At 45.3% G+C, this 26544-nt stretch overlaps 1 protein-coding gene across 1 annotated transcript in view; it reads right to left on the bottom strand.

The window, feature by feature from the left end:
- LOC132819214 (mitochondrial adenyl nucleotide antiporter SLC25A24-like) overlaps nt 1-26544 on the bottom strand; it is a 106527-nt gene that overhangs the window by 67858 nt on the left and 12125 nt on the right. Inside the window, exon 4 of the mRNA XM_060830679.1 lies at nt 21226-21337. Coding sequence (XP_060686662.1) covers nt 21226-21337 — 112 coding nt within the window. The remainder of the gene's footprint in view (nt 1-21225; nt 21338-26544) is intronic.

Here is a 26544-nt window from a genome sequence, read left to right as displayed (position 1 = left end):
CCAGAGACCTGACAACTATGGCTTTCCCCTGGTAGGCTGTCCCCACCAGCAGTATCCAAAATGGTATACTTATTGCTGAGGGGAACAGCCACAGGGGATCCCTGCTCTTATCGTCAGTTCCCTTTCTTCCTCCGACAGTAACCCAGCTGTCCTTATCTTATGTCTGGGAAGTGACCAACTTTCAGTATATCCTCTCGATTTCCCCCTCAGTATTAATAGGTGCTGAGGTGAAGATTGTTGAGAGCTTCAAGTTCCTGGGAGTAAATATCACCAACAATCTCTCCTGGTCCATTCACGTAGTTACTCAGTCCAGAAACATACCAATGCTTCTACTTGTTCAAAAGGCTAAAGAGATTTAGCCTTGTTCACAACGGCTCTTAACAATTTTTATAGATACACCATTGAATGGATCCTATCCGGAAGTATCATAACTTGGTATGGCAACTGTTCTGCCCCAGACCACAAATAATTACAGAGAGTTGTGGAAACAGCCCAGTCTATCACAAGAACCACTCTTCCTTCCATTTACTCACTCTATACTTCCCTCTGGCCTGGGAAAGCAGCCAAAATAATCATGGACCTCTCATACCCCAGTTATACTCTCTTCCATCTGGCAGAAAACACAAATCAACAGATTCAACAACAGCTTCTTCCCTGCTGTTATCAGACCTCTGAATGGACCCCTCATATATTAGAGTTGATCTTTCTCTGCATTTTCTCACTATATTCTGATGCCCTGCTGCACTTATGTACAGTGTGATTTTGTTTGAATCGCATGCAATACAATACTTTTTACCGCATGTTGGTAGATGTAACAATAATAAATCAAAGTCAGCCTTGTGATTTCTGAAAACTTAGAGGTATTGCATTTAGATCCCCCATCTAAATTACTAACATATTCTGTGAATTGATGGGGTTCTAGCACTGAACCCTGTAGTACCCCACTATTCACTACCACTCAGAAAATTACCTATTTATTTCCTACTCTTTGGTTCACAGACAGGAAACAGTTTTATGTTCATCTTAATATATTACCCTCAATCCCATGTGCTTTAATTATAGAACATAGAACATAGAAAAATACAGCGCAGTACAGGCCCTTCGGCCCTCGATGTTGTGCCGACCAAAGCCTACCTAACCTACACTAGCCCACTATCCTCCATATGCTTATCCAATGCCCGTTTAAATGACCATAAAGAGGGAGAGTCCACCACTGATACTGGCAGGGCATTCCATGAACTCACAACCCGCTGAGTAAAGAATCTACCCCTAACATCTGTCCTATATCTACCACCCCTTAATTTAAAGCTGTGTCTTTAAACAGCTGACTCCATTAGCGGAAAAAGGTTCTCACTGTCAACCCTGTCTAAACACCTAATCATCTTGTACACCTCTATCAAATCTCCCCTAAACCTTCTTTTCTCCAATGAGAACAGCCCCAAGTGCCTCAGCCTTTCCTCATACGATCTTCCTACCATGCCAGGCAACATCCTGGTAAACCTCCTCTGCACTCGTTCCAATGCCTCCACATCCTTCCTATAGTATGGCGACCAAAACTGCACACAATACTCCAGATGAGCACGCACCAGAGTCTTATACAACTGCAACATGGCCTCAGGACTCCGGAACTCAATTCCTCTACCAATAAAGCCCAGTACACCATATGCCTTCTTCACAGCACTATTTATCTGGGTGACAACTTTCAGAGATCTGTGTACATGGACACCAAGATCCCTCTGCTCATCCACACTACCAAGTAGCCTACCATTAGCCCAGTAATCCATCTTCTTGTTATTCCTACCAAAGTGAATGACTTCACACTTAGCTACATTGAACTCCATTTGCCACCTTTCTGCCCAGCTCTGCAACTTATCTATATCCAGCTGTAACCTGCCACATCCTTCTTCACTGTCCACAACTCCACCGACTTTCGTGTCATCCACAAACTTGCTCACCCAGCTTTCAAGCCCCTCCTCTAGGTCATTTATAAAAATGACAAACAGCAATGGTCCCAAAACAGATCCTTGTGGAACATCGCTAGTAACTGCACTCCAAGATGAACCTATACCATCAACTACTACCCTCTGCCTCCTTCCAGCCAGCCAATTCCTAATCCAAACCTCTAATGCACCCTCAATGCCATACCTCCATAGTTTTTGCATTAGCCTACCACGGGGTACCTTATCACACGCCTTGCTAAAATCCATATACACCACATCTACTGCTTTACCCTCGTCCACTTCCTTGGTCACTTTCTCAAAGAACTCAATAAGGTTTGTGAGGCACGACCTGCCCTTCACAAAACCATGCTGACTATCCTTGATCACATTATTCCTATCCAGATGTTCATAAATCCTATCCCTTACAATTCTCTCGAAGACTTTGCCCACAACAGAAGTGAGACGCACTGGCCTATAGTTACTCGGGCTATCCCTACTCCCCTTCTTGATCAAGGGGACCACATTCGCTATCCTCCAGTCTTCTAGCACTATTCCTGTAGACAACGAGGACATAAAAGTCAAGGCCAATGGCTCTGCAATCTCCTCCCTTGCTTCCCAGAGAATCCTAGGATAAATGCCATCAGGCCCAGGGGACTTACCTAATTTCATCCTTTCCAGTATTCCCCAGACCTCCTCCCTATATACCTCAAGGCCATCCATTCTAATCACTTGTGACTCAATATTCACATCAGCAACAGTGTCCTGTTCCTAGTGAATACTGATGAAAAGTATTGATTTAGTGTCTCTCCAATCTCCTCCGCCTCCACGCACAACTTCCCACTACTATCCTTGACTGGACCAATACCTACCCTAGTCATCCTTTTATTACTGACATACCTATAGAAAGCCTTTGGGTTTTCCCTAATCCTACCAACCAAGGACTTTTCATGTCCTCTTCTCGCTGCTCTTAGCTCTCTCTTTAGATCCTTCTTGGCTACCTTATAACTCTCATTCGCCCCAACTGAACCTTCATGCCTCATCTTTACATAGGCCGCCCTCTTCCCTTTCACAAGGGATTCCAATTCCTTATTAAACCATGGCTCCCTCACAAGACCCTTTACTCCCTGCCTGACTGGTACATACTTATCAAGGACACCCAATAGCTGTTCCTTGAACAATCTCCACATATCATTTGTGTTCTTCCCTTGAAGCCTATTTTTCCAATCCATGCATCCTAAGTCATGCCTCACCGCATCATAATTTCCCTGCCCCCAGCTATAACTCTTGCCCTGCAGAGCACACTTATCCCTCTCCATCACTAGAGTAAAAGTCACCGAGTTGTGGTCACTGTCCCCGAAGTGCTCACTTACCTCCAAGTCTAACACCTGACCTGGTTCATTACCTTGAACCAAATCCAGTATATCCTCACCTCTTATTGGCCTGTCTACATATTGTGTCAGGAAACCCTCCTGCACACATTGGATAAACACCGACCTGTCTAACGAACTCGAGCTATAGCTTTCCCAGTCAATATCTGGGAAGTTAAAGTCTCCCATAACAACCACCCTGCTACTTTCACTCTTCTCCTGAATCATCCTCGCAATACTTTCCTCTACTTCTCTCGGACTATTAGGAGGCCTGTAGAAAACTCCTAACAGGGTAACCTCACCTTTCCTATTTCTAACCTCAGCCCAAACTACCTCAGATGGCAAGTCTTCCTCCATCGTCCTTTCCACCGCTGTAATACTATCCTTGACAAGCAATGCCACACCTCCCCCTCTTTTACCCCCATCTCTGACCCTGCTAAAACATTTGAACCCTGGAACCTGCAACAGCCATTCCTGTCCCTGTTCTACCCACGTCTCTGTAATGGCCACAACATCGAAGTCCCAGGTACCAACCCACCCTGCAAGTTCACCTACCTTATTTCTTATACTTCTGGCATTGAAGTATACACACTTCAAGCCACCTTCCTGTTTACAGGCACCCTCCTTCGAGATCGATGCCTTGTTCCTAACCTCCCTACACTCAAGGTCCTGTACCCTAAAGCTACAGTCCAGGTTCCCATGCCCCTGCAGAGTTAGTTTAAACCCTCCCAAAGAGCACTAGCAAACCTCCCCCCAAGGATACTGGTGCCCCTCAGGTTCAGGTGTAGCCACCCTGTTTATAGAGGTCCCACCTTCCCCAGAAAGAACCCCAGTTGTCCAGAAACCGGAATCCCTCCCTCCTGCACCATCCCTGTAGCCACGCATTTAACTGTTCTCTCTCCCTATTCCTCGACTCTCTATCACGTGGCACGGGTAACAAACCAGAGACAACAACTCTGTTCGTTCTAGCTCTGAGCTTCCAACCTAGCTCCCTGAAAGCCTGCCTAACATCCTCACCCCTCTTCCTACCTATGTCGTTGGTGCCAATGTGGACCACGACTTCAGGCTGCTCCCCTTCCCCCTTAAGGACCCGGAAAACACGATCAGATACATCACGTACCCTTGCACCTGGGAGGCAACATACCAAACGTGAGTCTCTGTCGCTCCCGCAAAACCGCCTATCTGTGCCCCTCACTATTGAGTCCCCAATAACTATCGCTCTACCTTTCTCCACCCTTCCCTTCTGAGCAACGGGGACAGGCTCCGTGCCAGAGGCCTGAACCTCGTTACTTACTCCTGGTAAGTCATCCCCCCCACAAGTATCCAAAACGGTATACTTGTTCTTGAGGGGAATGACCGCAGGGGGTCCCTGCACTGGCTGCTTCCTCCCACTCCCCCTCACTGTCATCCATCTCTCTATAACTTTCAGAGTATCTACTTCCCTAAAGCTCTGATCTATGACCACCTCTGCCTCCCGAATGATCCGCAGTTCATCCAACTCCAGCTCCAGTTCCCTAACACGGTCATGGAGGAGCTGGTGATGGGTGCACTTTTTGCAAGTGTAATCAGCAGAGACGCTAATGGCTTCCCTCACCTCATACATGTTGCAAGAGGAATTTTACATAGTGATCTTTTATACTAAAGGCTAAATATTGTAGAGTCCTTACAAAAGAATAAAAAATGTGGAGGGATCTTCAAAAGGAAATTAAGAAAGTTGAGAAACTGCAGGAAAAACCATTGCCAGGTGGAATAAAAAAAAACCAAAACAGTTAACTGAAGGTTGCTGGGGATCTGTATCTAAGGCTGTCTACGACCTCAGAACACGGAAATGCTGCAGTCGTACCGGACATTGGTGAGGCTACTTTTGGAAAAATGGTCACCCTGCTTTGGCAAAGACATTATTGGAGAGGGCACAGAAAAGAATTATAATAACGCTGCCAGAACTGCAAGGTTTGAGTTATACGAAGAGGCTGGATAGACTGGGACCTTTTTCACTGGAGCATAGAAAGCTGAGGGGTGACCTTATAGAATCTTATAAAATCATGAGGAGCTAAGATAAGGTGAATAGCAAAGGCCTTTTCCCTAATTTAGGGGAATTTCAAAACTAGAGAGCATAATTTTAATGTGAGAGAAGCAAGATTTAAAAGGAACCTGAGGGGCAACTGTTTCACTTAGAGAGTGGTTCATATGTGGAATGATCTGCCAGGGGAAGTGGTCAATACAGGTACAGTTACAACATTTAAAAGATATTTGTATAGGTACATGAATAGGAATGGTTAAGAGGTAATCGGCCAAACACAGGCGAGTGGGACTAGTTTGGTTTGGAAAGCTAGCATGGATGAGTTGGATGCAAGGGTCTGTTTCCATGCTATATGACTCTTCGACTCCCTGACTCTATGAATGGGGCAGAGCAATCAGCCCATTGAACCAACCCTGTCATTAAAACACTTTAATGCCTTTTACCCTCCACACCCCCATAACCCTGTACCCTACTGGTAATCAGAAATCAATCCATCTCTAGCTTAAACATACTCAAAGAACTTCCACAGCCCTCTGAGGTGCAGCATTGCAAAAGTTGAAAACTCTCAGTGAAAAGAAAATCTCATCTCAGGCCTAAAAGGCACCTCCCCTCATTTTCAAGTTGTGCCTCTGTTTCTAGCCTCCCCAAAAAGTTGAAACGTCTTGTTTTAAAATTAGTTGGTATGTTTCAATATTTGGTACGTTTCAATTAAATTATCTCTCCATCCTAGATACTCGTGTTGTGGCCAGTTTGTTCCAATCTCTCTTCACTGGATAGTCCCACTATCCCGGGAACAAGTCTGGGGAACCTTCATTGCACTCCCTCTATGGCAATAATATCTTTCCTGAGATAAAAAGAGACTAAACCTGCACACAGTACTCCATGTGTGATCTAGCTAAGCTCCTATTTAATTGAAGTAAGACTTCACTGCTCCTATCCTCAAATACTCATGATAAAGGCTAACATTCCATTAAGCTTCCTCAGAACCTGTTATAACTGCATGTTAGCCTTCAGTGACTTATTGTCAAGGACAGCTCGGTTGTTCTATACAACTACACTTTCCAACCTCTTACCGTTTAAGGAAGACTCAGCACATCTGTTTCTCCGATCAAAGTGGATCACCTCACATTTTCCCACATTCTATTCCACCTGCCATATTCTTGCCCATTCACTAAGCCTCTCCTAATCCTCCTAAAGCAGCTTTACATGTTCCCAATTTAAATCCCAATTTAGTTTTTTTATCATACACAAATTTGGAAACTGGATATTTTGACCTCACCTCCAAATTATTGATAATTATTGTGAACAGCTGGGGCCTTTAAATTTGTAGCATCCCATGAGTCACAGCCTGTCAACTCAAGGAAGTCCCATTTACTCCAAATGGAAAAAGTGGGGACTGCAGATGCTGGAGATTAGAGCCAAGAAGTGTGGTGCTGGAAAAGCACAGCAGGTCAAGCAGCATTTGAGGCACAGGAAAGTTGACATTTTGGGCATAAGCCCTTCATCGCAGGTGATTCCTGATGAAGGGCTTATGCCCAAAACATTAACTCTCCTACTTCTCAGATGCTGCCTGACTGGTGCTTTCTCATAGAACATAGAACAATACAGCACAGAACAGGTTCTTCGGCCCTCGATGTTGCGCCAACCTGTGGACTATTCTTAGCTCGTCCCCCTACACTATCTAAGATCATCCACATGCTTATCCAAGGATTGTTTAAATCTCCCTAATGTGGCTGAGTTGGCTACATTGGCAGGTAAGGCACTGTACACCCTTACCATTCTCTGCGTAAAGAACCTGCCTCTGACATCTGTCTTACATCTATCATTCCTCAATTTGTAGTTATGCCCCTCGTACACACTGACATCATCATCCTAGGAAAAAGACTTTCACTGTCTACCCTATCTAATCCTCTGATCATCTTGTATATCTCTATCAAATCCCCTCTTAGCCTCCTTCTTTCCAATGAGAACAGATTCAAATCATTCAGCCTTTCCTCATAAGATCTTCCCTCCAGACCAGGCAACATCCTGGTAAATCTCCTCTACACCTTTTCCAATGCTTCCACATTCTTCCTGAAATATGGGGACCAGAACTGTACACAATATTCCAAGTGTGGCCGCACTAGCATTTTGTATAGTTGCAGCACGATATTGAGTTTCTGGAACTCAACCCCTCTACGAATGAAACCTAACACACTGTATGCCTTCTTAACAGCACTATCCATCTGGGTGGCAACTTTCAGGAATACAGCACCACACTTCTTGACCCATTTATTCCAACTGTCTGTTTTTCTGTCTATTAATCAATCAATAATCCACACTGGTACATTACCTCCTATCTCATGTCTTTAATTTTTATATCCAGTTTCCTGTGTTTGATTTTTATCAAAAAGCTTCTGAAAATTGAAGTATATTCTGTCCATTGGTTCTCACTTATCAATCTTGTTAGTAGCATCTCAAAAACTCTTAACAGGTTCGTCAAACACAATTTCCCTTCACAAGGGGAACTAATATCCTGAGTGGGAAATTTGCTCGTACTATTTGGGTGAGTTTAAGCTAGCTCAGCAGGGGGATGGGAACCGGAGGTGTAGCTGCAGTGCACAGGAGGATGAGAGTAGGATGGACAGGATTTCACGTAACAGGAACATGCTGGCAAACAGCGAAGCGGTTTGAAGTGTGTCTACTTCACTGCCAGAAGTATCTGAAATAAGGTAGGTGAGTTTGCAGCATGGATAGGTACCTGGGACTTCGATGTTGTGGCCATTTCAGAGACATGGATAGAGCAGGCTGAGGAATGGATGTTGCAGGTTCCAGGGTTTAGATCTTTCATTAAAAACGGGCAAGGCGGTAAAAGAGGGGGAGGTGTGGCCTTGTTAGTCAAGGATAGTATAACGGTGGCTGACAGAACTTTTGATGAGGACTCGTCTACTGAGGTAGTGTGGGCTGAGGTTAGAAACAGGAGAGGAGGGGTCACACTACTGCGAGTTTTTTATAGGCCTCCGCAAAGTTCCAGGGAGGTGGAAGAGAGGATTGGCAAAATTATTCTGGGTAGGAGTGAAAGGAACAGCATGATCATTATGGGGGACTTTAACTTCCCCAACATTGACTGGAAATGCTATAACTCCAGTACGTTGGGTGGATCGGTTTTTGTCCAATGTGTACAGGAGGGTTTCCTGACACAGTATGTCGAAGGACCAACAAGAGGGGAGGCCACACTGGATCTGGTACTTGGTAATGAATCAGGCCAGGTGTTTGATTTAGTTGTAGGTGAGCATTTTGGAGAGAGTAACCATAATTCAGTTACGTTTAGTTTAGCAATGGAAAGGGATAGGTACATGTCACAGGTCAAGAGTTATTGATGGGGCAAGGGCAATTATCATGCAATTAGGCAAGAATTAGGATGCATAGAATGGGGTATCAAAATGCAGGAGATGCAGACAATGGAAATGTGGAGCTGGTTTAAGGAACAGATGTTGCGTGTCCTTGATAGGTATGTCCCTGTCAGGCAGGGAGGAAGTGATAAGGTACGGGAACCGTGGTTTACAACAGAAATTGCATCTCTTGTTAAGTAGAAGAAGGGGGCTTATGTGTTGATGAGGCAAGATGGTACAGATGAGGCAATGGAGAATTACAGATCAACTAAGAAGGATTTAAAGAGAGAGTTAAGAAGAGCAAAGAGAGGATACAAGCAGTCTTTAGCAAATAGAATAGAGGAGAACCCTACAGCTTTCTATGGGTATGTGAAGAATAAAAGGATGATTAGTGTAGGAATAGGGCCAATCAAAGACAAGTGGGAAGTTGAGTGTGGACCCTGTAGAGATCGGAGAGGTGCTAAATGAACATTTCTCACCTGTGTTCACTCAGAAAATGGAGAATATTGTAGAGGAGAAGAATGAGGTACGAGATATTAGACTAGAAAGGATTGAGGTTAGTTATGCACAGATGTTATCAATTCTAGAAGGAGTGAAAGTAGACAAGTCCCCTGGCCTGATGGGATTTATCAGAGGATTCTCTGGGAAGCTAGGGAGGAGATAGCAGAGCCTTTGGTTTTGATATTTGCATCGTCATTGTCTACAGGTTTAGTACCAGAGGACTGGAGGATTGCAAATGTGCCCTTGTTCAAGAAGGGCAGTAGAGATGACCCAGGTAATTATAGACCAGTGAGCCTTATTTCTGTTGTAGGAAAGGATTATAATAAATAAGATTTATAATCATCTAGCAAGCAACAATTTGATCTCAGATAGTCAACATGGTTTTGTCAAGGGCAGGTCATGTCTCACAAACCTCTGAGTTTTTTGAGAAGGTGACCAAGCAAATAGATGAGGGTAAGGCAGTTGACCTGGTATACTTGGACTTCAGTAAAACCTTGATGGAGAAAACGCAGATGCATGGAATTGAGGATGATTTAGCAGTTGGATTAGAAACTGGCTTTCTGTAAAGAAGGCATCAAGTGGTGGTTGATGGAAAATATTCAGTCTGGAGTTCAGTTACTAGTGGTGTTCCACAAGGATCTGTTTTGGGACCACTGCTTTTGATTAGATTACTTAGTGTGGAAACAGGCCCTTCGGCCTAACAAGTCCACACGGACGTGCGCCCACCCAGACCCATTCCCTTACGTTTACCCCTGCACCTAACACTATGGGCAATTTAGCATGGCCATTTCACCTAACCTGCAATTTTTGGACTGTGGGAAGAAACCAGAGTATCCGCAGGAAACCCACACAGACACGGGCAGAATGTGCAAACTCCACACAATGCCTGAGGTGGGCACTGAACCCGGGTCTCTGGCGCTGTGAGGCAGCAGTGCTAACCACTGTGCCACCGTGCCATGCTGTTTGTCATTTTTATAAATGACTTAGACATAGGGGATGGATTAGTAAATTTGCAGACGACACTAAATTCGGTGGAGTAGTGGACAGTTTGGAAGAATGTTGCAGGTTGCAGGGGGACTTGGATAAACTGCAGAATTGGGCTGAGTGGTGGAAAATGGAGTTAAATGCAGCTAGTGTGAGGTGATGCACTTTGGAAAGAATAACAGGAAGGCAGAGTACTGGGTCGATGGAAAGATTCTTGGTAGTGTGGATGTGCAGAGGGATCTTGGAGTCCATGTGCATAGATCCCTGAAAGTTGCCACCCAGGTTGATAGTGCTGTTAAGAAGGCATATGGTGTGTTAGGTTTCATTCGTAGAGGGATTGAGTTCCGGAACCGCAATATCATGCTGCAGCTATACAAAACGCTGGTATGGCCACACTTGGAATATTGTGTACAGTTCTGGTCACCCCATTACAAAAAAGATGTGGAAACATTGGAAAAGATGCAGAGGAGATTTACCAGGATGTTGCCTGGTCTGGAGGGAAGGTCTTATGAGGAAAGGCTGAGAGACTTGGGTCTTTTCTCATTGAAAAGAAGAAGGCTAAGGGGGGATTTGATAGAGACATACAAGACGATCAGAGGATTAGATACGGTAGACAGTGAAAGACTTTTTCCTAGGATGATGACTCAGCTTGTACGAGGGGCATAACTACAAACTGAGGGGCGATAGATTTAAGACAGATGTCAGAGGCAGGTTCTTTACGCAGAGAGTTGTAAGTGCGTGCAATACCCTACCTGCTAAGGTAGTCAACTCAGCAACATTAGAGAGATTTAAATAATCCTTAGATAAGCACATAGATGGTTTTGGGATAGTGTAGGGGGACGAGCTGAGAATAGTCCACAGGTCGATGCAACATCAAGGGCCGAAGGGCCTGTTCTGCGCTGAATTGTTCTACGTTCTATGTTCTAAATCCATGTTGACAATATCCAATTAGCTAATTATTACCCAGTATCTAATTTATCACATCATTTATAATAAATTATAGCTTTCTTCCTGACTCCTGACACAAGACTAATAGATCAGTAGTTCCCAGTTTTCTATCTTGCTCCCTTCTTAAATAATGGCGTGATATTCGCTCCCTCCTGATATTTAGGAATCATTCCAGAATCTATAGAACTTTGGAAGATAATCACCAAAGCATCCAGTAACACTGCAGACATCTCCTTCAGAGCTCTGAGATATATACCATCGGGTCATGGGAATTTATCAACTTTCAGCTGCATTAATTTCTCCAGTACAATTTTACTGAAGCTAATTTACTTCTTCACCTCATTCTTCCCAGTCACTTGTATCTCCAGTTGTAAGAACATAAGAGCTAGGAGCAGGAATAAGGAGTTCAGCCCCTCAAGCCTGCTCCAATATTTGGTACAATTCTGGGTGATCTCATCTCAATCTTAACTGCAGTTTCCTGCACACTCTCCATAATCATTCAACAATTCTACAGATTCATGACCCTTGGAGAGAAGTAATTTCTCATTGTCTCCGTTTTAACTCTACTACCTATATCCTAAAACTATGACCTTTTGTTTTAGATTACCCCCACGACAAAACATCTGCTCTACATCTACTTTGTCAATCCCTTTTTAGCATGTTATATATCTCAATCAAATCTTCCCTTGTTCTGCTAAACTCCAGACAGCATAGGCTTAAACTGCTCAATCTCTCATCATAAAACCAATCCCTTCTCTCTGGAATCAATCCAGTGAATCTCCCCTGAAGTGCTTCCAATTCAACTACATTCCTCCTCAAGTAAGGGAACCAAAATTGTACGCAATACTCCAGGTGCAAACGCAGAAACACTTCCCAGCTTTTACAATCTATTTCTTCCCCTATCTTCTCTGACTTCACCCCCCAAGTCCCTCCTCCCTACCTTTTATCTTAGCCTGCTACCTATTGCATCTCCATCGCCCCTCCCCCAAGTCCCTCCTCCCTACCTTTTATCTTAGCCTGCTGGACACATTTTCCTCATTCCTGAAGAAGGGCTTATGCCCGAAACGTCGAATCTCCTGTTCCTTGGATGCTGCCTGACCTGCGCTTTTCCAGCAACACATTTTCAGCTCCACACACAACTTCCCAATACTATCTTTGACTGGCCCTAATCTTGCTCTCGTCATTCTTTTATTCCTTAAATACCTATAGAAAGCTTTAGGGTTTACCCTGATTCTATCTGCCAATAACATCTCATGATTCCTCCTGGCTCTTCTGAGCTCTCTCTTTCGGTCTTTCCTGGCTACCTTGTAACCCTCAAGCGCCCTAGGTGAGCCTTCACATCTCATCCAAACATAAACCTTCTTCTTCCTCTTGACCAGAGATTCCACTTCCTTTGTAAACCACGGCTCCAGCGCTCTACAGCTTCCTCCCAGCCTGACAGATACATACTTATCTAGGACACACAGTAGCTTTTCCTTGAATAAGCTCCACATTTCTAATGTGCCTATCCCCTGCAGTTTCCTTCCCTATCCTATGTTTCCTAAATCTTGCCGAATTGCATCGTAATTGCCTTTCCCCCAGCCCAGCTGTAACTCTTGTCCAGCTATACACCTATCCCTTTCTATCACTAAAGTAAACATAACAGAATTGTGATCGCTATCACCAAAGTGCTCACCTACTTCCAAGTCTAACACCTGGCCGGGCTCATTACCCAGTACCAAATCCAATGTGGCTTCGCCCCTCGTTGGCCTGTCTACATACTGTGTCAGGAAACCCTCCTGCACACACTGGACAAAAACTTTCCCATCTGTAGTACTCGCACTATAGTGTTCCCAGTCAATATTTGGAAGGTTGAAGTCCGCCATGACAACTACCCTGTCTCTCTCACTCCCATCGAGAATCATCTTTGCTACCCTTTCCTCGACACTCTGGAACTATTCGGAGGCCTATAGAAAACTCCCAACAGAATGACCTCTCCTTTCCTGTTTGAAACCTCAGCCCATACTACCTCAGTTGACGAGTCCCCAAACATCCTTTCTGCAACTGTAATACTGTCCTTGACCAACAATGCCACCCCCCCATTTTACCAACTTCTCTGTTCTTACAGAAACATCTAAATCCTGGAACCTGCAACAACCATTCCTGTCCCTGCTCTATCCACGTCTCTGAAATGGCCACAACATCAAAGTCCCAGGTACCAACCATACTGCAAGTTCACCCACCTTATTCCGGATGCTCCGAGCGTTGAAGTATACACTTCAAACCAACTTCTTGCTTGCCGGTGCCATCTTGCATTCCTGAAACTAGATTTCGGACCTCCCTACTCTCAACCTTTTCTAACTACAATTTTGGTTCCCATCCCCCTGCTGGATTAGTTTAAACCTACCCCAATAGCCTTACTGAATTTCCCCCCCAGGATATTGGTACCCCTCTGGTTCAGATGAAGACCATCCTGCTTGTAGAGGTCCCACCTACCCCAGAAAGAGTCCCAATTATTCAAGAATCCAAAATCCTCCCTCCTGTACCATTCCTGTAGCCACGTGTTCAACTCCTCTCTCTCCCTATTCCTTGCCTCACTAGCACGTGGCACGGGCAACAAACCAGAGACAACAACTCTGTTCGTCCTAGCTCTAAGCTGCCATCCTCGCGACCTGAATTTCTGCCGTACATCCCCAGCTCTCTTCCTACCTATGTCGTTGGTGCCTATGTGGACCATGAATTGGGGCTGCTCCCCCTCCCCCTTAAGGATCCCAAAAACACGATCAGAGACATCACCTACCCTGGCACCTGGGAGGCAACACACCAACCGTGAGTCTCTCTCGTCCCCACAGAACCTCCTATCTGTCCCCCTATATATCTAAATTAAACTCCATCTGCTACTTCTCAGCCCATTGGCCCATCTGATCAAATTCCTTGATGGGTAACCTTGGAAGTTTATAAAATCATTAGGAGTACGAATAGGGCAAATAGACAAGGGCTTTTCCCTCAGGAACGATGTCTGAAACTGGACAGCATATGTTTAAGGTGAAAGTGAAAAGAATTAGAGGTAGTAGAGGCAGGCACGGTAGATTCATTTAAGACGTGTCTGGACATGTGTAGGTGGGGAGCAGAAGGATACAGATGCTTAGGGATTGACCGACAGGTTTAGATAGTGGATTTGGATCGGCTCAGGCTTGGAGGGCCGAAGGGCCTGTTCCTCGACTGTAAATTTTCTTTGTTCTTTGTTCTAATTAAAAGGAACCGAAGGGGCAACTTTTCTGCCCAGAAGGTGGCGCATGTGTGGAATGAGCTCAGGAGGTGGTGGATGCTGGTACAATTATAACATTTAAAAGGCATTTGGATGGGTATATGAATAGAATGGTATAAAATAATACAGGCCAAATGCTGGCAAAAGGGATTAATGTCGTAATTTAGGAATCTGGTCAGTATGGACGAGTTGATTCGAAGGGTCTATTTCCATGCTGTACATCTCTATGGAACATAGAACAGTACAGCACAGTACGGGCCCTTTTGCCCTCCATGTTATGCCAGCCATTTATCCCACTCTAAGATCAGACTAACCCACATATCCTTCAATTTACTATCTTCCAAGAGTCACTTAAATGTCCCTAACATATCTGACTCTACTACCATTGCCAACAATGTATTCCACGCAGCCAGCACTCTGTGTAAAGAATATACCATAAGACCATAAGACATAGGAATGGAAGTAAGGCCTTTTGGCCCATCGAATCCACTCCACCATTCAATCATGGCTGATGGGCATTCCAACTCCACTTACCAGCATTCTCCCCGTAGCCCTTAATTCCTTGTGACATCAAGAATTTATCAGTATCTGCCTTGAAGACATTTAGCGTCCCGGCCTCCACTGCACTCTGTGGCAATGAATTCCACAGGCTCACCATTCTCTGGCTGAAGAAATGTCTCCGCATTTCTGTTCTGAATTGACCCCCTCTAATTCTAAGGCTGAGTCCACGGGTTCTAGTCTCCTCGCCTAATGGAAACAATTTCCTAGCATCCACCCTTTCCAAGCCATGTATTATCTTGTAAGTTTCTATTAAATCTCCCCTTAATCTTCTAAACTCCAATGAATACAATCCCAGGATCCTCAGCTGTTCCTCGTATGTTAGACTAACCATTCCAGGGATCACCCGTGTGAATCTCCGCTGGACACGTTTCAGTGTCAGTATGTCCTTCCTGAGGTGTGGGGACCAAAACTGGACACAGTACTCCAAATGGGGCCTAACCAGAGCTTTAAAAAGTCTCAGTAGCACAACGGTGCTTTTATATTCCAACCCTCTTGAGATAATGACAACATTGCATTCGCTTTCTTAATCACGGATTCAACCTACATGTTTACCTTTAGAGAATCCTCGACTAGCACTCCCAGATCCCTTTGTACTTTGGCTTTACGAATTTTCTCACCATTTAGAAAGTAGTCTATGCTTTTATTCTTTTTTCCAAAGTGCAAGACCTCGCATTTGCTCACGTTGAATTCCATCAGCCATTTCCTGGACCACTCTCTCAAACTGTCTAGATCCTTCTGCAGCCTCCCCACTTCCTCAGTACTACCTGCCTGTCACCTAACTTCGTATCATCGGCAAACTTCGCTAGAATGCCCCCAGTCCCTTCATTCAGATCATTAATATATAATATGATCAGCTGAGGCCCCAACACTGAACCCTACGGCACACCACTGGTCACTGGCTGCCATTCCGAAAAAGGACCTTTTATCCCAACTCTCTGCCTTCTGTCAGACAGCCAATCCTCAATCCATACCAGGAGCTCACCTCGAACACCATGGGCCCTCACCTTGCTCAGCAGCCTCCTGTGCTTTTTGGAAGGCCTTTTGGAAGTTTAGATAGACCACATCCACTGCCCCTTACTAAATCCATGTTGACTTGTTCTAATCAGACTCTGCTCTTCCAAGAATTTAGAAACCTCATCCTTAATGATGGATTCTAGAATTTTACCAACAACCGAGGTTAGGCTAATTGGCCTATAATTTTCCATCTTTTGTCTTGATCCTTTCTTGAACAAGAGGGTTACAACAGCAATCTTCCAATCATCCAGGACTTTCCCTGACTCCAGTGAGTTTTGAATGATCTCAACCAATGTTTCTGCTATTTCCTCAGCCACCTCTCTCAGAACTCTAGGATGTATCCCATTGGGGCCAGGAGATTTTTCAATTTTAAGACCTTTTTAGCTTTTCTAGCACTTTCTCTTTTGTAATGGCAACCATACTCAACTCAGCCCCCTGATTCCCTTTAATTGTTGGGATATTACTCATGTCTTCCACTGTGAAGACTGACGCAAAGTACTTGTTACGTTCTCCTGTTATTTCCTTATCTCCCATCACTATGCTTCCAGCATCAGTTTGAAGTGGCCCAATGTCTACTTTTGCCTGTCATTTGTTTCTTATGTATTGAAAGAAACTTTGACTATCATTTCTAATATTACTGGCTAGCCTACCTTCATATTTGATCCTCTCCTTCCTTATTTCTCTCTTTACTATTCTCGGTTTGTTTTTGTAGTCTTCCCAATCTTCTGATTTCCAACTGCTCTTGGCCACTTTATAGGATCTCTCCTTTTCTTTAATATATACATCTGACATCTCCCCTGAACCTTCCTCCCATTACCTTAAAATTATGCCCCCTCGTGATAGACATTTCCACCATGGGAAAAAGTCTCTGGATGTTCACTCTATCTATGCCTCTCAACATCTTGTACACTTCTATCAAGTCATCTCTCATCCTTCCCTGCTCCAATGAGAAAAGCCCTAGCTGTGTTAACATTTCTTAAGACAAGCCTTCCAGGTAAATCTCCTCTACCCCCTCTCTAAAGCTTCCACATCTTTCCCATAAAGAGGTGACCAGAATTGAACACAATATTCCAAGTGTAGTCAGGGTTAAATACAGCTGCAGCATAACTTCCCAGCTAATGAAAGCCAACACACCAAATGCCACCAAACAGACTACAGACGGGAGGTGGAGCACCTGGAAAAATGGTGCACTGAGAACAACTTGGCTCTCAATGCCGGCAAAACCAAGGAACTTATTATTGACTTTTGGTGGGAGTTTACTCATGCCCCAGACACGTTAACAGCACAGAGGCTGAACAAGTGGAGAGTGCCAAGCTCCTGGGAGTGGTCATCCACAACAAGCTTTCTTGGATTCTTCATGTGGATGCACTGGTTTTACAAAGGCCCAACAATGTCTCTTCTTCCTCGGGCCGCTGAGGAAAGTTTGGTATGATGGCAAATACCCTTGCTAACTTTTATAGGTGCGCCATCCAGAGCATTCTGTCTGGATGTATCACAACCTAGTGTGGCAACTGTACCATTCAAGATCGGAGACTGTTACAGAGAGTGGTGAACCTGGCCCGGACAATCTCAAAGGCCAACCTCCCATCCATAGAATCCATCTACCATGTCCACTGTCAAGGAAAAGCCTGCAGCATTCTTAAAGATCCCTCCGACCTTGGCAATGTTTTTCTACAACCTCTACCATCGGGAGAAGGTATAGAAGCCTGAACACATGCACCAGCCGGTTTTTTCAGTTTCTACCCTACTGTTGTTAGAATACTGAATGGACTCAATATTTTAGCATTCACCTGTATCTGTGTGTTTGTTTTTGCCACCAATAACCTATTATTTACTCTCTATGCTACCTAACTATGTGATCTGTCAGTATTGCTCGCAAGACAAAGAGACTGTGCCTCAGTACACATGACAATAAATTCAATTCAATTCAATTCTACATTCAAATTTGATCATCCAGAGTGAATGACTTCACATTTTTCCAGGTGGAGCTCCATCTGCCACTTATCGATCCAGTTCTGCTTCCTGTCAATATCTCACTGCAACCTACAACAACCCTCCACACTATCCACAACTCCTCCAACTTTCGTGTCATCAGCAAATTTACTAACCCACCCTTCTACATCCTCATCCAAGTCATTTATAAGAATCACAAACAGCAGAGGTCCCGAAACAGATTCCTGCAGAACACCACTGGTCACCAAGTTCCAGGCTGAATACTTTCCATCTATCACCACCCTCTGTCTTCCAAGGGCCAGTCAATTCTGTATCCAGACAGTCAGATTTCCCTGTATCTTATACCTCCTTATTTTTGAATGAGCCCACCATGGGAAAACTTTTCAAAAGCCTTGCTGAAATTCATGTACATCACATCCACTGCTCTATCTTCATCAACATGTTTTGTCACATCCTCAGAGAATTCAATAATATGTGAGGTATGGCCTGCCCCTCACAATAGAACATAGAAGGATACAGCGCAGTACAGGCCCTTCGGCCCTCGATGTTGCGCCAACCGAATCCTACCTAACCTATACTAGTCCAATAACTTCCAAATGCCTATCCAATGACCGCTTAAATGACCATAAAGGAGGAGAGTTCACCACTGATATGGGCAGGGCATTCCATGAACTCACAACCCGCTGTGTGAAGAATCTACCCCTAACATCTGTCCTATACCTACCACCCCTTAATTTAAAGCTATGTCCCCTAGTAACACCTGACTCCATTAGCGGTAAAAGGTTCTTAGTATCTACCCTATCTAAACCCCTAATCATCTTATACACTTCTATCAGATCTCCCCTAAACCTTCTCTTCTCCAATGAGAACAGCCCCAAGTGCCTCAGCCTTTCCTCATAAGATTTTCCTACCATTCCAGGCAACATCCTGGTAAACCTCCTCTGCACTCGTTCTAAAGCTTCCACATCCTTCCTATAGTATGGCGACCAAAACTGCACACAATACTCCAGATGAGGCCTCACCAGAGTCTTATACAACTGCAACATGACCTCAGGACTCCGGAACTCAATTCCTCTGCCAATAAAGCCCAGTACACCATATGCCTTCCTCACAGCACTATTTACCTGGGTGGCAACTTTCAGAGATAGTGATGTGATGCTATCTCTCTGAAATCAAACTATGGTTTTCCAAGTAATAAATCCTGTCTCTCAGAATCCTCTACAATACTTTGCCAACCACAGACATAAGACTGACTTGTCCCAGGATTATCCCTATTCCCTTTCTTGAACAAGGGAATAACATTTGCCACACTCCAAACATTTGGCAGTACTCTAGTGGACAGTGAGGAGACAAAGGTCATAACTAAAGGTTCAGCAATCTCTTCCCTTACTTCCTGTAGCAGCCTCGGTATAACCAGCCTGGCCCAGGGGATTTATCTATCCTTATGCTTTTCAAACTTTGCAGGACATCCTCCTTTTTAACAGCAACCTGTTCTAGCATATCAGTCAGTTTCACACTGTCCTCAGAAATGTCAAGGTCCCTCTCAGTAGTGAATGCTGAAGCAAAGTATTCATTAAGAATCTCCTCTACTTCATCCGACTCCAGGCGCAAGTTCCATCCGCTATCCCTGATCAGCACGATCATCACTCTGGCCATCCTCTTGTTCCTCCATGTAAGTGTAGAACACCTTAGGACTTTCTTTAATCCTATCCGCTGAACCTCTATCATGCCCCCTTCTAGCTCTCCTAAGTTCCTTCCTGGTTACCTTGTAACTCTCTAATGTCCTGTCTGATCCTTGGCTCCTCAATCTTAAGTAAGCTTCCTTCTTCCTCTTGACTAAGTATTCCACATTCCTTGTCACCCAAGGTTCTTTCAACCTACCATCCTTCCTTGCCGCAGTGGGTCAAGCCTGTCCAGCACTATCAGCAAGTACTTCCTAAACAGCCTCCACATTTTTGTTGTACGTTTCCCTGAGAACATCTGTTCCCAATTTAGGTGTCCCAGTTCCTGCCTAATAGCATTGTAATTACCCCTCGCCCAATTAAATACTTTCCCATACCGTCTGCTCCTATCCCTTTCCTGAGTATAGTAAAGGTCAAGGAGCTGTGATCACCATCACCAAAATGCTCTCCCACCTAGAGATATGACACCTGGCATGGTTTGTTGTCAAGCACCAAATCCAATATGGCCTCCCCTCTTGTCTATACACTGTGTCAGGAAACGTTCCTGGACACATCTGACAAAAACTGCTCTGTCCAAACTATTTGAACTAAGTAGGTTCCAATCAATGTTAGGGAAGTTAAAGTCACTCATAACAACAACCTCTGCACCTTTCCAAAGGCTGCCTCCCAATCTGCCCCCCATTGTCTCTGTTACTATTGGAGGGTCTATATAAAACTTCCAATAAAGTGACTGCTCCTTTCCAATTTCTGACTTCCAATCATACTCTGTAGCCAAACCCTCCTTGACGATCTCCCTTTCTGCAGCTGTGATACTATCCCTGATTAGCAATGCCACTTGTCCACCTCTTTTACTGCTTCCCCTATTCCTCTTGAAGCATCTAAACCCTGGAACACCCAACAACCATTTCTGCTCCTGTGACATCCAAATCACTGTAATGGCCATAGCATCACAGTGGGAAGTACTGATCCATGCTCTGAATTTGTCACCCTTATTCCTGATTCTATGACTTTATAATAGCTGTCCTGAATGGTCTGGCCCTAATTCCCAGATATGTCCCTCGTTCTAGAATCCCTACCAGTGGAAATAGGTTATCTTTCTCTGTACTATCTTTTCCTGTTAATATCGTGAAGATTTTGATCAGATCATCCCGTAGTCTTCTAAATTCTGGAGAAAACTAGTCTAATTTGTCTTATCTGTCTCATAAGTTAACCCCTGATGTCCAGGTATCATTCTTGTAAACCTGTATGACAGCCTGTCTAGGGACAATGCCCAAGGCAGTTCCCCTCCAATCCCCTTACCATCCTGACATGAAAATATATTGCCAGGGATAGGGAGAAATGTTTCCTACTTGTAAACAGATCGAAAACCAGATAGCGGTTTTTGCTTCCAGAAGAAACAAATGTCAGATGAGAAAAAGCTTTGTTCATAAAGTGAATGGTTTGGGTTTGGAATGCACTGCCACAAAGTGTGGGGAGGCAGGTCCAATTGAGGCATTCAAGTGGGCATTACATGAGTTAAAATGCACAAAGAGTCAGTACAGACATGATGGGCCAAATGATCTCCTTCTGCAGCATAATAATTCTGTGAAGCAATTCCACTTTATCTCCGAGTACGAAATCTTAACTCCACTGCTCACCGTTGAATGTTTCCAGTAATGGACGATTTCTTGGATGTCTGTTGCTGGATTGAACAGGAAGTGATCTCGCCATTCATTCCAATCCACTGTCATTGTCCTGTCCTCATCCATACTGCACCAGAGAGGAAAAAAATGTGTTAGAGGTGAAATAACTCTCTACATTCTCCATCTTCTGTTTCCTACCAACAATATGCCACTAAAATTGGAGGTGTAGTGGACAGCAAAGAGGGTTACCTCAGAGTACATTGGAATCTTGGTCAGATAAGCCAATGGGCTGAGGACTGGCAGACAGAGTTTAATTTAGATAAATGTGAGGTGCTGCATTTTGGAAATGCAAATCAGAGCAGGACTTATACACGTAATGGTAAGGTCTTAGGGAGTGTTGCTGAACGAAGAAACCTCTGCAGGTTCATAGCTCCTTGAAGGTGGAGTCGCAGATAGATAGGATAGTGAAGAAAGCGTTTGGTATGCTTTCCTTTATTGATCAGAGCATTGAGTACAGGAGTTGGGAGGTCATGTTGTGGCTGTACAGGGCATTGGTTAGGCCACTTTTGGAATATTGTATGCAATTCTGGTCTTCTTCCTATAGGAAGGATTTTATGAAATGTGACAAGGTTCAGAAAAAATTTACAAGGATTTTGCCAGGTTTGGAGGGTTTAAGTTATAGGGAGAGGCTGAATAAGCTGGTACTGTTTTCCCTGAAGCATCAGAGGCTGAGGGGTGACCTAACAGAGGTTTATAAAATCATGAGGGGCATGGATTGGGGAAATAAACAAAGTCTTTCTTTTCCTTGGGGTTGGGGAGTCCAAAACTAGAGGACATTGGTTCAGGGTGAGAGGGGAAAAATTTAAAAGGGACCTAAATGGGAAACTTTTTTCATGCAGACGGTGCTGCATATATGGAATGAACTGCTAGAGGAAATGGTGGAGGCTGGTATTAAATACAACATTTAAAAGGCATCTAGTTGAGCATATGAATAGAGGGATATGGACTATGTTCTGGCAAATGGAATTCATTTAATAATTTAAGATATTTGGTTGGCATGGACAAATTGGACCGAAGGGTCTATTTCCATGCTGTAGATCTACATGTCTCTATAAACCTGATTAAGAACGTAGGAACAGGAGTAGGCCATTGAGCTTCTGAAGTTTGTTCTACCATTCACGGAGATCACGGTTGATCTGTGGCCTAATTCTGTATACCTGTCTTTAGCCCATATCAACAAAAAACAAAAACAGTACAGCACAGGTACAGACCCTTAAGCCTACCAAGCCTACACCAACACACGATGCCCTTCTAAACTACATAAGTTTTGCCTCTATGTGGTCCATATCCCTCTATTCCCTGCCTATTCATGAATCTTTCAAGATGCCTCTTAACATTGCTATTGTATTTGCCTCCACCATCTTATCTGATAGCACATTCCAGGCACTTACCACCCTCTGAATAATAAAAAAACTTGCCTCTTACATCTCCTTTAAGTGTCCCCAGTAATTGACATTTTTATCCTGTGAAAAAGACTCTGACTATCCATTCTATCCACGCCTCTCCATTTTGTAAAGATCTACCAGGTCACTCCTAAACCTCCAACATTCATGTGAAAACAAACAGGGTTAAGCCAATCTCTCCTTATAGCCAATACCCACCAAGCCATGCAACATCCTGGTCAACGTTTTCTTTACCCTCTCCAACGTCTCCACATCCTTCAGGTAATCTAGCAACCACAACTATCTGCAATATTCCAACTGTGGCCTTACTGAATCTTTATACCGCTGAGGCCAAACGCCAGCTCGCGGACGCCTCCTCTTATCGCCCCCTTGACCACGACCCCACCTCCCACCACCAAACCGTCATCTCCCAGACCATCCATAACCTCATCACCTCAGGGGATCTCCCATCCACCGCCTCCAACCTCATAGTCCCACAACCCCGCACTGTCCGTTTCTACCTCCTGCCCAAAATCCACAAACCTGAATGCCCCGGCCGACCCATTGTCTCAGCCTGCTCCTGCCCCACCGAACTCATCTCCGCATACCTTGACACAGTTCTGTCCCCTTTAGTCCAAGAACTCCCCACCTACGTTCGGGACACCACCCACGCCCTCCACCTCCTCCAGGATTTTCGCTTCCCCGGTCCCCAACGCCTTATTTTCACGATGGACATCCAGTCCCTGTACACCTCCATCCCCCATCACGAAGGACTCAAAGCCCTCCGCTTCTTCCTTTCCCGCCGCACCAACCAGTACCCTTCCACTGACACCCTCCTTCGACTGACTGAACTGGTCCTCACCCTGAACAACTTCTCTTTTCAATCCTCCCACTTCCTCCAAACTAAAGGAGTTGCCATGGGCACCCGCATGGGCCCCAGCTATGCCTGCCTCTTCGTAGGATATGTGGAACAATCCATCTTCCGCAACTACACTGGCACCACCCCCCACCTTTTCCTCCGCTACATCGATGACTGTATCGGCGCTGCCTCGTGCTCCCACGAGGAGGTTGAACAGTTCATCAACTTTACTAACACCTTCCATCCCAACCTCAAATTCACCTGGACTGTCTCAGACTCCTCCCTCCCCTTCCTAGACCTTTCCATTTCTATCTCAGGCGACCAACTCAACACAGACATCTACTATAAACCGACTGACTCCCACAGCTATCTGGACTACACCTCCTCCCACCCTGCCCCCTGTAAAAACTCCATCCCATATTCCCAATTCCTTCGTATCCGCCGCATCTGCTCCCAGGAGGACCAGTTCCAACATCGCACAGCCCAGATGGCCTCCTTCTTCAAGGACCGCAGATTCCCCCCAAACGTGGTCAACGATGCCCTCCACCGCATCTCCTCCACTTCCCTCTCCTCCGCCCTTGAGCCCCGCCCCTCCAACCGCCACCAAGACAGAACCCCACTGGTTCTCACCTACCACCCCACCAACCTCCGTATACAGCGTATCATCCGCCGTCATTTCCGCCACCTCCAAACGGACCCCACCACCAGGCATATATTTCCCTCCCCTCCCCTATCAGCGTTCCGCAAAGACCACTCCCTTCGTGACTCCCTCGTCAGGTCCACACCCCCCACCAACCCAACCTCCACTCCCGGCACCTTCCCCTGCAACCGCAGGAAATGTAAAACTTGCACCCACACCTCCTCCCTCACATCCCTCCAAGGCCCCAAGGGATCCTTCCATATCCGCCACAAGTTCACCTGTACCTCCACACACATCATCTATTGCATCCGCTGCACCCGATGTGGCCTCCTCTACATTGGGGAGACGGGCCGCTTACTTGCGGAACGCTTCAGAGAACACCTCAGGGACGCCCGGACCAACCAACCCAACCACCCCGTGGCTCAACACTTTAACTCTCCCTCCCACTCCACCGAGGACATGCAGGTCCTTGGACTCCTCCACCGGCAAAACGTAACAACACGACGGTTGGAGGAAGAACGCCTCATCTTCCACCTGGGAACCCTCCAACCACAAGGGATGAACTCGGATTTCTCCAGTTTCCTCATTTCCTCTCGCCCCACCTTGTCTCAGTCGGTTCCCTCAACTCAGCACCGCCCTCCTAACCTGCAATCTTCTTCCTAACCTCTCCGCCCCCACCCCACTCCGGCCTATCATCCTCATCTTGACCTCCTTCCACCTATCACATCTCCATCGCCCCTCCCCCAAATGCCCGAAACGTCGAATTTCCTATTCCTTGGATGCTGCCTAACCTGCTGTGCTTTAACCAGCAACGCATTTTCAACTATCTACTAATGTAGTCAACTCAGCCACATTAGGGAGATTTTAAAAATCCTTAGATAAACACATGGATAATTTTGGGATAGTGTTGGGGGACAAGCTGAGAATAGTTCACATGTCGGCGCAACATCGAGGGCCGAAGGACCTGTTCTGCACTGTATTGTAATATGTTCTATGAAAGTGGAGAAGAAGGTGATAGGTTGGAGAGGATGGTAGATAAATGGAAAAAGCAACGGACAGGTCAAGAGGGTGGTGCCGTGTTTGAGGCTTGGGATTGGGATAATGTGGGATGGGGGGGAATGGGGGAAAACTGGTGAAATCCACATTAATTCCATGTGGTTGCAGGGTCCCAGGTGGAAAATGAGGCGTTCTTGCTCCAGGCGTCGGGTGGTTAGGGTTTGGTGATGGACGCAGTGCAGGATCTGCATGTCCTTGAAGGAGTAGGAGGGGGAGGTAAAGTGCTCAGGCACGGGGCAATGGGTTAGGTAGGTGCGGGTGTCCCAGATATGTTCTCTGAAACAATCCGCAAGTTGGCATCCAGTCTCCCCGATGTAGAGGAGGCCACATTGGGTACAACGGGCAGAGTAGATGACATTGGTAGAGGCGCAGATAAATTTCTGTCGGATGTGGAAGGATCCTTTGGGGCCTTGCATGGAAGTGAGGAGGGAGATATGGGCACAGGTTTTGCACTTCCTGATTGGCAGTCAAAGATGCTTGGAGTGGGATGTGCTGCAAATGTGTTGCTGGTCAAAGCACAGCAGGCCAGGCAGCATCTCAGGAATAGAGAATTCGACGTTTCGAGCATAAGCCCTTCATCAGGAATAAGAGCTCTTATTCCTGATGAAGGGCTTATGCTCGAAACGTCGAATTCTCTATTCCTGAGATGCTGCCTGGCCTGCTGTGCTTTGACCAGCAACACATTTGCAGCTGTGATCTCCAGCATCTGCAGACCTCATTTTTTACTGGAGTGGGATGTGGCCTGGTGGGGTGTGCGGATCTGACAAGGGAGTCGCGGAGGGCACACGGATAGGGGTGGGGAGGGAAATTTATTCCTAGTGGTGGAGTCTGGTTGTAGGTGGTGGTAGTGGCGGTGAATTATGATGTATACAAAGGTTGGTGGGGTGGAAAGTGAGGATCAGCCGGGTTCTATCCTTATTGTATTGGGTGGGGTGGGGTTCAAGGGTGGAGGTACTGTCACAACGCTCGGCCCTTTATTTTTCCTAAAAGCTGTTCCTTGGCTCAAGGATACTCTGGGAAAAAAAATCAAGAACAGAGGGATAATAAACTGGGCAGGGCTCCTGTTAGTCTGGTTTGGCACAGAGATGAAAAGGATTTTGAGAGACCAAAGTGATCATGTTTTAGAAGTGACCTATATAATGATCAGCTCTCTGAGCTGAGCAGTTTAGTTCAATCTTGAATTGATGAGAAGTTCAACAGGGAGTTGTGTGGAAACTCTCTCTCTTTCAGCCCTTCAACTTCAATCTGTAGGCATGTATTCCATTTATACCGGGTTTTAAAAGGGAGTTTGCTTATTGGGACTGTTGCGTATATTTGTAAGAACATCCTTAAGCCTA

Source organism: Hemiscyllium ocellatum, chromosome 9, assembly GCF_020745735.1.
Source record: "Hemiscyllium ocellatum isolate sHemOce1 chromosome 9, sHemOce1.pat.X.cur, whole genome shotgun sequence".
NCBI classification, from domain to species: Eukaryota; Metazoa; Chordata; class Chondrichthyes; order Orectolobiformes; family Hemiscylliidae; genus Hemiscyllium; species Hemiscyllium ocellatum.
Note: the sequence above shows the minus strand (reverse complement) of the source record. Positions and strands in the feature narration are given on the sequence as shown.